We start from the raw sequence: 13,753 nt of genomic DNA, 5'->3' as shown, positions 1-13,753 counted from the left end.
TGTAAGAAAGTTTCATCTGCTAATCATTTCTCCACAGAAAAAGAACCCAACTTGCCAACTTGTTATTTCTCCTTTGTGACTCACCTAAAAATCTAAAAGAGTGATGCCATTTTCAGAGAGCAAATTACTACTCTCATAAGATCGGATTATTTAAAAGCAAATAAGATTTATAACCCCAGTGATTTTTTATTTTTAATTTAGAGAAGAATGAGTTATTATCAACCATCTACTATGTTTGATTTCTCAGATGCAAAGTTTTAAAATTATCACATTAAGATAGACTACTTAGGCAAGGTTTAACTAATTTTCCGTAATACAGTGATGCAATTTTAAATTAACTTTTAAAAATGAATGTGAAAAAAAATACCCACAAAACCCAGAAATAAAGCACAACATATAAGTAGTGGTTTTTAATTTTAAAATTTTGCTAGGTATTTTACAGGGAAAAAACTATGGAAAGTAAAATTACCCATACCCAGAAAGACGTAACAACAGATATTCATTACTTATCCAGAATCAGTAAGAAATAATACTTTCCAAGTAAATGACTTTTCTAGATAACTGAGCTTTAATAACAAACTTTTTCTCTTAAGACTTTTCAGTAGAACTTTAAAATGTATTTCATACTTTTTCTCCTAATTTAATCTTCCCATGGAACACACTGGCAATTATTTCACAGCGCCTGGAGTTATAAAAACATTTTCTTTTTTTTTACACTTCCTGGTTGGTCACACATGCTGTGATATTTGGGGGATTTTAAGTAAATATATTTTTAAAACTTTTCCGATATATTTCTCTCTATCACTAAGTTATCTAATATATCTTACTGACTTAAACATGTGGTTCCTTCCTAGTTCTTCCCATCTCTTCTTTAGCTGTTTTTAAATTGGTTTGATTTGAAATCACTTCTATTATGCCTAGACTATGCAGTAAAGAGTAGGATATGAGGGAGCTCTACTACAAGTATAGTACAAAGGGTTTAGGCATTTCAAATTTGTATCCGTTTTGGACCCTCGAGAGTGTTTTATGATTATTTTGGGTTTTTAGCTAAGTTCTTCTTATTAGATATAGGCCAAGGATTTAATTTAGTAAAAATGATGTTGGAACAAGGTCAACATATAACCTAAAAAACTAAAGAAATCATCTCACTTTTTATATTCTGCAATAGTTACTAGACACACATTTATTAGCATAAACCATCATATTTATGTAGCACATACAAATTTATAAATCACAATCTTATTAAATAAGTAATCAAATTTATTCAAGTAAGAAGATCTAATTCTGATCACCCCTTTTCTTTTTAACATGTACTAAATAAAGTTAAGGACTTTAGGTCAAAGTGACCATTTTAGAGCACTGGTACTCTAATGAAAAGGTAAAGGAATTCATGGGTTGTATTATCTAAGCAATAATAAGACCAAGAAGGATTTCAGTTCATTAAATTTATTCTAAAGATGCCCACTTAATGAAAAGAAATAATATGAAATAAAAAAGTAGTGTTTCTGCTTGGCCATAAACAACTACCTCTTATTTCCGTCCACTTTACTGTGGAATAGTCTGATGCAGAAGATTATAAATTCTTAACCCTAGAGATTTCCAAGAGAAAACCATGCCCTGGATTTTTTTAATGATTTACTTATCTAAGGGAACCTGATTATGCTACATGATTTTGAAAGTTCTATTTCAGTTCATTTAGGCCATTGTGTCTGATTTCCCAACCTCTTTCCTCTCAGGTTAACTCATGCATTTCTTTCAAATATGGTTTCAATATTACCAAGAATAAAATGACAAGGACATCACAATTAACTGCATATATGAAGTGGACTAAAGATAGTTATTAGTAAGTTAAGAATTTTCACCTCAGACTTTCCTTTAATGCAAGGGTCAGGAAACTCTAGCCAAGGGACTAAATTCAACCCACAGATTATTTTGGCAAATAAAGTTTTACTGAAACACAGCCACACCCATTCATTTATGTATCATCTATGGCTGCTCCCATGTTACAATGAGAGTCAAGTAGTAGACTATATGGCTCACAAAGCCTAAAAAATTCCCCATCTGGCCTATTGCAGAAAACATTAGATGACTTTTGCTTTAAGGGTTTCAGAAAACAAGACTGAGAATAACATTCACCTACATTTGATTAGCTTCACCACTTCCAAATGGTTTGAATGAGTCACCAGAGTTCCATTCACCTGTAAGAAAATGATAACATCTGTCAGATACATTCTTTTTTTCTTTTTAGAATAAATAATGCTTGTTTATTACATATATTTGTTTATTAATATATTTGTTTCAGTGCACTGGAAATTTACTATTTACTTTATTTTTTTATTTTTAATTTTCTTTGCTTTTTAGGGCCGCACCCACAGCATATGGAAGTCCCAGGCTAGGGTCAAATCAGAGCTACAGCTGCTGGCCTGTACCACAGCCACAGCAACATGGGATCTGAGCTGCATCTGCGACCTACACCAGAGGTCATGCCAATGCCGAATCCTTAACCCACTGAGTAAGGCCAGGGATTGAACCCGCATCCTCATGGATCCTAGCGGGATCATTAACTGCTGAGCCATGAAGGGAACTCCCTTCAGATACAGTCTAATTGAGACAATGGATAAAGTGACTTCAGGAATTATTATACATAATATAAGCAATTATAATAAACAGGGCTACATTAAAATGTATGTATTTGGTTCGACATTTATTTCTACGACTATTCTATAAGGTATACTCAGGAACAAAATGAACTTGACCACAAAAATGGGCCTTGATTTAAAGGACATTATAACTTATTCACCATGAAAAATGACAAAACATCCTATGTAACAGATTTACAAATCTACCACAGATTTACAAATCCTTCACAATGAAGGACCCTTGCAAATAGAAAAGCTCTTTGCTTTTAATAACAAATGCACTGATTTGTGAAAAGCATAATACATTTTAAAAGGATGAATAAGCAATGTTTCTAAAACAATACTCAATTTACTTTTTTTTTTTTGTTTTTTTGTTTTTTTGTTTTTTTTTTTTTTTGTTTTTTTTTTTTTTTTTTTTGTCTTTTTGTCTTTTTGTTGTTGTTGTTGTTGTTGCTATTTCTTGGCCGCTCCCGAGGCATGTGGAGGTTCCAGGCTAGGGGTTGAATCGGAGCTGTAGCCACCGGCCTACTCCAGAGCCACAGCAACGCGGGATCCGAGCCGCGTCTGCAACCGACACCACAGCTCACGGCAACGCCAGATCGTTAACCCACTGAGCAAGGGCAGGGACCGAACCCGCAACCTCATGGTTCCTAGTCGGATTCGTTAACCACTGCGCCACGACGGGAACTCCTCAATTTACTTTTAGATTTCCAGTCATGACTTAATCTTTACAAAGAGAATTAATTTTCAAACGGGCAAAATGTAGGAAGTATCATCCAAACCACTAAATGAAACATCAAACGGATCTGACATAAACATCAAAATCCATCAAATGGATCTAAATTAACATTACTTTTTCTCTCATGCTAGTAATACTAATTTTTACAAGTTCAAATATATCAGAGTATAAAATGGAAATAAAAGTATGCCTATCATCCCCACCAGAGATGACCACTATGAACCATACTGTTTAATCTTTGAGATACTATTCTATGCTAGCATACACGAACCAAATACACAGACACACATGCATATACATTATAACTGTGTTTTTATGCAAACAAAAATATTTTTATTGTACTATAGATATCTTTCAATATAGGTACAAATAGACCTGATCCATACTTTTTAAAAGCTACAGACGAAATGCAATTTATTTCTCTAGCCCTCGGTTTATGCATACTAAGAGTGTTTACAAGTTTTCAATATGATAATGCTTAAACGAATGTTCCTGTACACATACCACTCCAGGTTTGTACATCTATTTCATTAGGTAAGCTCCTAAAAGCAAAAATGTAGTCAGGGTAGTTTTTAAAAGTATCTAGCTTTTGATACACATTCATAAATTTCCATTCAGATTTTACCTAATTTATATTCATAACAAGCTTATGAGAGTAGCCATTTTACCATAACCAAACTATGCCAAATGTGTATCATAAATCTTTAAAATTTCTGACAACCAAATATATTTTTACCGATCATTTAATTTCCACTTCTTTGGTATCAGTGAGGTTGGACATATCATATCGGAGAATTGGCTGATAAAATTCTCTGCCCATTTTTCTATTAGACTATTAATTCTTCTGTTAGCAATTTAAAAAGTGCTCTTTACAATTAAGGATGTCATATTCCATAATATGTTTCAAATATTTTTCTAGATAGTTCTCTATAAATATATGTTCATGGTGTCTTTTCCTGTATAGTAAACTGATTTTAAGAAACCATGTGAATCAGTTGTCTTAAGAGTAAGTACTGAATAATCCATTCTTTCCCTGCCAATCAGAACTCAGGTCTATTTCTGAACTCTCTATTGTGTTCCAAATATGTCCATATCTGTACTAGGGTCACTTGCTTCAAATTAATTCACACCATCTCACCTCACACTTACCCATACACATAATGCCTTTGCAAAGTTCACTTAGAAGAAATAATCATTTGGAATTTGACAAGGAATGGCACACTTACCCAGATTTATTAATATATTTTGATGAGAATTTCTTGCTAAGAGATTAATTTAGAGAAGTATGATCTTTACAACACAGTGAGTACTGTCCTACCCAAGAACATATATGACTCCATTTACTTAAACATTTTATTATGCTTTTCAGTAAAGAGTAACATTAATTTTAAAATAAATGAAGGAGTGGCACAGCAGAAATGAATCTGACTAGGAACCATGAGGTTGCAGGTTTGATCACTGGCCTTGCTCAGTGGGTTAAGGATCCGGCATTGCTGTGAGCTGTGGTATAGGTCGCAGATGCAGCTCGGATCTGGCATAGGCCAGCAGCTATAGCTCCAATTAGACCCCTAGCCTGGGAACCTCCATATGCCGTGCATGTGGCCCTAAAAAGACAAAAGACAAAAATAAAATAAAATAAAATAAATAAAATAAAATAAAATAAAATAAAATAAAATAAAATAAAATAAAATAAAATAAATGAAGGTGCTCCCATTGTGGCTCAGCAGAAAACGAATCTGACTAGCATCCATGAAGATGCAGGTTCGATCCCTGGCCTTGTTCAGTGGGTTAAGGATCTGGCATTGCCGGTGAGCTGTGGTGTAGGTCACAGACACAGCTTGGATCCTGTGTTGCTGTGGCTGTGGCACAGGTCAGCAGCTACAGCTCCAATTGGACCCCTAGCCTGCGGGTCCTCCATATGTTGCAGGGGGACCCTAAAAAGACAAATAAATAAATAAATAAAATAAATGAAATAAAAGTTTTTATAGTCAATAAATCCATCATATATAATGTGCTACTTTTAATAAAAACACAAGTGAAAAAGTCAAAATATGTCTAATATATGCTGTTTTTTAATTCTACCAAAAATTCCTGAAGAGTCTCTTTACCTTGATGATTCGATCACCTGTCTGTACTCCAGCCCGCATGGCTGCTCCATCTGTAAGAGAAATTAATTCTTAAAATGTAATTCATTTACATTCACTGACAATCTCCTTGAAAAGAGACACTGTAACAAAATGGTTAAAACATGGGTTTTAAAGTCAGACAAATTTAGGTGGAAATCTTGCCTCTGCCACACTGTAGTTGTATGACCATGGACTGATTTTATGGTTTTTTACCCTAAGGCTCAATATCACCCATAAAATGGAGATTAGGAAATACCTACCTCAAATTACAGCACCCAATATAAAGGAAGTGTTTGATATATGGTAATAGTAGTATAAGATATTGTTGTCATTTTGGGGAAAAGAATGGAAATTATGGAGTATATAACCATTTCTTTCATCTATTTCTACCCAAATATCTCTGGTGCCATGAAGAAACAAAATTTCACAAACTTATATAAGTGATGATGTATAAAATATCACAACTAAAGAGTTATATGATTTCTAAAACAAAGTAAGAACTGTTTTCTTTCTAGAAAGTACAAAAGAAATCAACTGGGATACATTCATGCCTGCAACTGTAACACTAAAAACAGATACAGCACAATAAGGCTATATGACCTGTAATTTATGTGATTATTTTATTCTCGGCAATAGACATTAATTAAGCTTTTCTATTCTTACTCTGTTTGCTCCCAAGTGACAAGACTATTTTGAAAAAATGCCTTGCCTTCTTTGACAGACTGTACGAACACTGGATTGTCTCCACTGACCGTCAGCCCAAATCCATTGTCATCCTTCTGGATGATCACGCAACGCTGAACAAGACCTGTACAAGAACCACAGGGGAAAGAGAGAAGAAAAAAAAAGACAATAATTACATATTAATATAACTGTATTCTATCTGGAGAAACACAAGGTATCACGTGAAATCTATATAAAATAATAGGAGCACTAACCCCATTAGCAAAACAAACACAAGAATATTAGAGTTGTATATATTGGTTTCTCACAGGAGAGGTAGGGTATAATTGCTCCAAGATTAAAAATAGCTAAGACAAACTGGAAAAGATGAAGCATTAGAGGAGACAGTTAGATGGAAAGGCCATTTATATCAATGCAAATTCTTTTTCAATAAAAAATTCTCTCCCACCTCCCTGTATTTTTCATGCTCTAATTGGTGTTTAACACCAAGATAATCAAACATTTTGGTTCATTAGGATAGAAACATCCCAAGGTAAATTCTACAGCAGTCCAATCTCACTCTCAAGAAAATACACCCAGAAAAACAATTATATAAAGAAAGGAGGTGCTAAAAAGGAGAAAGAAAAGTCCAAAAGGAAAGAAGACTTCGGCTCATAGAAAAAATAAAAAGAAAAGAGGAAAAAGTAGCAAAGATAAAGAAAGAAGCTGTGATCCCAACCAACTCTTTCATTTCTTTCATATACTTACCTGATTCGTACAGAGAATTTGTTTTCCTTCTAGTTAAACAGCAAACAAAAATTGTCGAGGCAAGATGACAGAAAGGACCACAACCAAAGGAATAGGGATGTCTCAATTAGTGCCCAGGGCTATTTGTCATACATCAGGATTGGAAGATCCTGAACTTAGTGTTAGCCAAAGATTTAATATATACTTTAAGCTTTGCAGAATCTAAGCATTTCTCCAAAAGTCGATATATAAAACATGTAAAACAAAGCAAATACAATCATAATTATAAAATGAAAACTTTCCTCAAAATAAAGATTTTTATACGAAGAGCAATGATTTTTTTAAGTAAGTCTTATGAACAAAACAAAGGTTATATTACAGATAGCATGTTAAAGAATATATGTATATTTCTTGCTGTTAGTCAAAGGACACAAATATGAGCTTACTACAGATGAAATATCAGAATAACTGGATCCCAGAATGGAAAATATGAACCTTGAACCTTAATTCATAACCCTACACAAAAATTAACAAAGCAAATCACGGACTTAAAAGCTAAAACTTTTCATGAAAAAACATAGGAGAAAATCTTCAAGACCTTAGGAAAGGCAGAGATCTTTTAGGATACAAAACACATCAACCATAAAAGAAAAAACAGACAAACTGGACCCAAAATTTTAAATATCTGCTCTTCTAAGGACACTGATAAGAAAATGAAAAGGTAAGCCACAGACTAGGAGAAAATATTTGCCATGCAAATTATCTGATAAAGCACTAGATCCAGACTTATATTTAAAAATATATATATCTTAGAGTTCCTGTAATGGCTCAGCAGAAACAAATCTGACTAGCATCCATGAGGATGCAGGTTTGATATCTGGCCTTGCTCAGTGGGTTAAGGATCTGGTGTTGCCATGAGCTGTGGTGTAGGCCAGCAGCTACAACTCCAATTTGACCCCCTAGCCTAGGAACCCCCATAATGCCATGGGTACAGCTCTAAAAAGAAAAAAAAATTTTTTTAATAAATTTTTAAAAATCTCACAATCCTATTATAGAAGACACATTTTAAAGATATGACAAAATATTTAAAGATATTATATAAAATATATAATAAAGTACATAAAATAAATATTATATAAAAATATATAATAAAGATATTATGTAAAAATTTTTAAAGATATGACAAAAGATATGAATAAACACATCACAAAGAAAGACACACCAACGGCCAATAAGCACATGCAAAAGGTGCTCAACATCTGCAGTCTTGAGGAAAATGCAAGTTAAAACCACTATGAGATACCACTACATACTAACTGGAATAGCTAAAATAAAAAATTGATAGTACCAAGTGTGAAACAACTGGAACTCTCATACATTGCTGGTGGGAATGTAAAATGGTGAAAACAGTTAGGAAATGTCTTATAAAGGGAAGCATACATTTACATATGACAGCAATTTCACTCCCAAGTGAAATGAAAACTCATGTCCACATAAAGACTGGTACACAACTGTTCATGGCAGTTTGCCCATAAGAGCCAAAACTAGAAACAACTCAATTGTCTATCAACAGACAAATGGATAAACTAATTGTGGTATAGTCATCATAATAAAATACTGCTTAGCAAGAAAAAAAAAGGGAACTACCCACACATGCAACAAACATAGATGGATCACAAAAACATCATGCCAAGGAAAAGAAGGAAGATAGAAAAAGAGTACATACTATGTGATTCCGATGTAGAATAGGCAAAAGCAAACTACAGTAACAAAAAGCTGATTAGTGGTTGCCTAGGGTCACAGTAGGGTAGAGGGATAAGAATGACTGCAAAGAGACATGAAGGAACTTTTTGGGTTGATAGAAATGCTCTGTGTCTTAAAGTAATAATTACATGGGTATTCACTTCTCAAGATGTATAGATTGTACACTTAAATGATTTTATGTAATTGATTCTCAAAAAAGTTAATCTTCAACATTAAAAAATATGTGAGACCTCAATTCTAGAGACTACTAAATACTAAACTGTATTTGAATTTGCAAATTCTCCCCTCCTCAAAATAGGAAACTGTAATGGGGCAGAAGAAAGATAACCCATCAGAATTTAACCATTTTCTTTCTTTCTTTTTTTTTTTTTTTTGTCTTTTTGCTATTTCTTTGGGCCGCTCCTGCGGCATTTGGAGGTTCCCAGGCTAGGGGTCAAATCGGAGCTGCAGCCACAGCAACGCAGGATCCGAGCCGCGTCTGCGACCTACACCACAGCTCACGGCAACGCCAGATCGTTAACCCACTGAGCAAGGGCAGGGACCGAACCTGCAACCTCATGGTTCCTAGTCGGATTCGTTAACCACTGCGCCACGACGGGAACTCCAGAATTTAACCATTTTCTTTTGTTTAATGTTGCTTCCTTCAATTAGGAAAAACTCTAAACAGAATAGGTAAGAATATGTAAAATCAAGGAAAATGGCATTCTTTATAACTTTATTGCATTATTATTTATTTATACAATAAGAATCAGAGAATAGTGTTTTTACAGGAATATTTTAAAATGCATTCCCAGTTTTGGAAACACCTGGTGACCTTCCTTACAGTCATTTGAAATTTCAAATGAATTAGGTATTTTGACTTTAAAATATAGGAATCTTGCTTTTTTTATCCAGTCAGCCATTCTATGTGTTTTGATCAGAACATTAAGCCCACTGACATCTAAAGTAATTTTTTTTTTTTTTTTTGGTCTTTTTGCCATTTCTAGGGCCGCTTCTGTGGCATATGGAAATTCCCAGGCTAGGGGTAATATCGGAGCTGTAGCCGCCAGCCTACGCCAAAGCCACAGCAACTTGGGATTCGAGCTGAGTCTGCAGCCTACACCACAGCTCACGGCAACGCTGGATCCTTAATCCACTGAGCAAGGCCAGGGACCGAACCTGCAACCTCATGGTTCCTACTTGGATTCGTTAACCACTGAGCCGCGACAGGAACTCCTATCACAGGGTTTTTATATGTTGACCCATAATTATATCTACTTGCTTTAAATTGATAATCCTTTAAGTTCAAATACATTCTAGAAGATTTACATTTTTTACTCCCTTTCCCCCACATTTTGTGTCTTTGATGTCATTTTCATGATTATCCTTCACTGGTTACTGCTTTAGAGTTGCTTTTACAATTTTTTGTTGTTGTTGTTTACATGATCTTCAATCCTTACTATAAAGAATCCTATTGGGATTTTTCCCTTTCCTGTAGATTCTTACTTCTTTTCCATTTGGAGAGGACTCTTTAACATTTCTTTTATTATTATAAAGAATCCTATTGGGATTTTTCCCTTTCCTGTAGATTCTTACTTCTTTTCCATTTGGAGAGGACTCTTTAACATTTCTTTTAAGGTAGGTTTAGTATTGCTGACTTCTTTTAGTTTTTGTTTATCTGAGATATTATTTATTTCTCCTTCTATACTAAATAATAATCTTGCTGGGTAAAGCATCCTAGGTTGTAGGTTTTTTCCTTTAAGGACGTTGCATACATCATGCCACTCCCTTCTGATGTGCTATGTTTCTCTGACTGCAGAGAAATCATCTGATAGTGTTATAGAGATTCCCTTATATATGCCTCTTTGCTTTTCTTTCGCTATCTTTAGACTTCTCTCTTTATCTTTAACAAAATTTTGGCATTTTAATTATGATATGTCTTGGTGTGGTTGTGTTAGATTCATCTTGTTTGGAACCTTCTGTGCTTCCCAGACCTGTGTTCCTTCCTGTTTCCTTCATTAGGTATGGCAAGTTTCCAGCCACAATTTCTTCAAATACATGTTTGATCCCCTTTCTCTCTTTCTCTCTCCTTTCTGGAACCCTTATAATGTGAATGTTGGTATATTTTGTTTTATCCCAAAGTTCTTGTATATTTTCTTTCTTTTTTTCATTTGTCTTTCTCTCTGCTGTTTTACTGAATGACTTTCAATATTCTATCTTCTGGATCATTTATGCATTCCTCTGTGTCATTTAATTTGCCATTCATTGCTTCTAAAGTGCTTTTTATCTCAGAAATTGAATTATCTATCTTTGATTGGGCCTACTTTATAGATTCTAATTCCATATGTAAATGATTTGTGCTTAAATTAATTATTTTTCTCAATTCAGTTAGCATTTTTATTACCAACTTTTTGAATTTATTATCTGGTACACTATCTGTTTCATTATTTTTTCAGGGGTTTCATTTTTCTCTTTCAATAGAGAGCAGTTCCTCTGCCTTTTCATTTTATTTAGCTTTCTCTGTCTCTATGAATGTAGATGAAACAGTTATCCATTGTGGTCCTGAGGTTGTCTTTATGTGGAAGTGTCCCAATGTAGACTGCATGTGCCCAGTGTCTTTTGTGAAAGGGCTGGTTTGATGCAGATGCTAGCCATACTTTTCCTCAGGGTATGCTGGCCACCATCACCTTGATAGAGACTGCAGCTGGTGTTGGGGGAGCTAAAGGCTGCACAAGGTGTAAGGCAGGACTTCCCCCTCTCTCAGTGGCTATCACCTGTCTTGTCAGGGACAGGATCTGCTCTCAAGTTGCTAAAGCAGAAGCCCTGATGGTTGAGCTCAAACTGCTCTGTCCCTTTTAAGTTTGTGTTTTGGTGGCAAGCCAGCACTCACATACTCCTCATGAGAGGAGTCTAGGCTGCACCAGACTTTCTATTTGTCCTACTGGTTCTTCAAGCAGCCAAGGGAGCTCTCCCCACAGGACCCCAGAATTAGGGTGCCCAGTCTGTGGCTTGACCTGCTTACTCCCCAAGGTGAGTGTCTGCCCATGCTAACTCCCTTTATCTCTTGGTCTCCTTCTAGGGGCAGAGGTCCTGACCTGATGCTCTTCTTCCCTTCCTACCTGATTATGTGGGAATCTTTCTTGCAGTCTTGTTTGTGAAGGAGTTTTTCTGCCAGTTTCCAGTGAGAATTGGGCCTCATGTAGATGTATTTTTGATAGTTCTGAGGGGGAGGAAAGCTTACTCTACCATCTTGATCCTTCTTCCCAATGTGGCATTTGAAACCAACATTAAAAATATTGTTTCTTACTCAAAAGATAATTACAACAGATTGTATTTACAAAGTGAAAAAAAAATAAGTCTTTGTAATGCTTTGCCATGGGAAGGGGAAAAAGTCTCTCTGGTATTTCGAAAAAGGTGAGAAAGTACTCTCAGGTCTCACTATGATACATTCCTGGAAAAATGCACCAACTATAATGCCAAACAGTAAATTGGTGGAAAGGTAGTGTTAATATGCAGGGCAACATGCTACACCTTCCATACTGCATTTACTTTAGGGAAAGCACATTGGTTTTTCTTTACCTTTGATTTTTATTACATGACCAAACTTCTCTAAGTCTCACTTCTTAAGAATTAGCTTCAGGGAAGGGTGTGGAGAAAGACCATGTGCAACCTCATAAAAACAGCTCATTTTTAAACTGCTGCCAGCCATACATGTTTTATGAGTTAGACCTCAGATAATCCTTTGATTAAGAAGCTTCTTGACTCTAAATGCACAATGCTGTCAACAAGAGGAGACTTAAGTTCCAAGGATGCTGATTTCATTCTTTTAGGCTATACAACAGTAAGTTTATTTTCTAAGATACAGTTTCTTTACCTTAAAATGTTTAAAAGAAAAAAAAATCCAATTAAGATGAATCGATATTTTATTCCATCAGTTCTCTTTACTAAAATACTTCATCCCAATCTCAACAATCAGTCATTCATTCAAACCTCACTAAATGAGTGACTCCAGTGTGTCAGGCATTACGGAAGAAGCAAAGATGAATATAAATACAAATAACTACATACAAAGCAGGATGTCAAAGCTCAGACAACAAAAGTAACTGTGTAAACCTAGGAAAGCCCTGTGAAGGAGGCAGTATTTGATGTTAGACCTTGAAATACAGGGAGGATTCTAACAGGAAATTATAGGAGATAAACCATTCAAAATAAGGGGAATGGCATGAGCAATGAACAAACAACGAGTCATATTTGGGAAATGAAAATTTGGAGGAGAGCCTGGTACCTTTAGATGAATGGTAGTAGTAGATTAATGGAAAATGATGAATTGGAAACAAAGAATGGCATATCTTAATAATTATTTGTACTTTCCCAACAAGTGAATTACTAAATCCTTACCTCAGTAATATTAATCTGACAGCCTACCATAGAATGAAGAAAAGGAAGTGAATCAAAGTGAAAGAAACTTATGAGTCTATTAAAATAGTCTAATGACAGGATGAAAAACCAAACAAAGCAGTGGAGATGAAACTAAAGAGTAAGGGGTGAAAAATAATGCGATGGCAGAATCACTGAAACCTGGCAAACAGCTGACAACAAAAGACAGAAGAGAAGGAGAAAAGAAGAGAAAAGAAGTCGTCAAAGATAAATTTAAGAAAATAAGACTAAGTAAATTGGAACAATGACAGTGCCATTAAAAGAATCAAAGAAATCAAGGGAAAAGACTGATTTCTAGCCATAACAATAACGTTATTAACAACGATAAATTCCAGGGTGGTCATCTGGATTTGAAGGACAGAGGGGAAGTATTTAGCAAACAGTTAAAAATATAGGACTAGAGGAGTTCCTTGGTGGCACAATGGGTTCAATTCCTGGCCCTATAATTCCACATGCTGTGAGTGCAGCCATGGAAATAAGGCAGAAAGATGAGGGACAGAAATTTGGGTCATGCCTATATTCATAAGGGGAAAAAGAGGAGTTCCCCTCATGGCTCAGTGCTAATGAACCCAACTAGTATCCATGAGGATGAGGGTTTGATCCCTGGCCTCAATCAGTGGGTTAAAGGATCTGGCATTGCCATGAGCTGTGGTGTAGGT

General features: G+C 35.1%; 1 protein-coding gene across 7 annotated transcripts in view; it reads right to left on the bottom strand.

Annotated features, from left to right (window-relative positions):
* The window catches only part of ARHGEF12 (Rho guanine nucleotide exchange factor 12), a 146,469-nt gene that overhangs the window by 63,765 nt on the left and 68,951 nt on the right, over positions 1 to 13,753 (bottom strand). For all 7 annotated transcript variants that reach the window (XM_021062986.1, XM_013979482.2, XM_021062985.1 and 4 more), the window contains 3 exons: positions 6,214 to 6,312; positions 5,487 to 5,536; positions 2,141 to 2,198 (listed from right to left, as the gene is read on the bottom strand). In XM_021062986.1, coding sequence (XP_020918645.1) covers positions 2,141 to 2,198; positions 5,487 to 5,525 — 97 coding nt within the window. In that variant the 5' untranslated portion in view covers positions 5,526 to 5,536; positions 6,214 to 6,312. The remainder of the gene's footprint in view (positions 1 to 2,140; positions 2,199 to 5,486; positions 5,537 to 6,213; positions 6,313 to 13,753) is intronic.

Source organism: Sus scrofa, chromosome 9 (genome assembly GCF_000003025.6).
Source record: "Sus scrofa isolate TJ Tabasco breed Duroc chromosome 9, Sscrofa11.1, whole genome shotgun sequence".
Lineage (NCBI taxonomy): Eukaryota > Metazoa > Chordata > Mammalia > Artiodactyla > Suidae > Sus > Sus scrofa.
The sequence above is the reverse complement of the archived record's forward strand: the minus strand, read 5'-3'. Positions and strand labels throughout refer to the sequence as shown.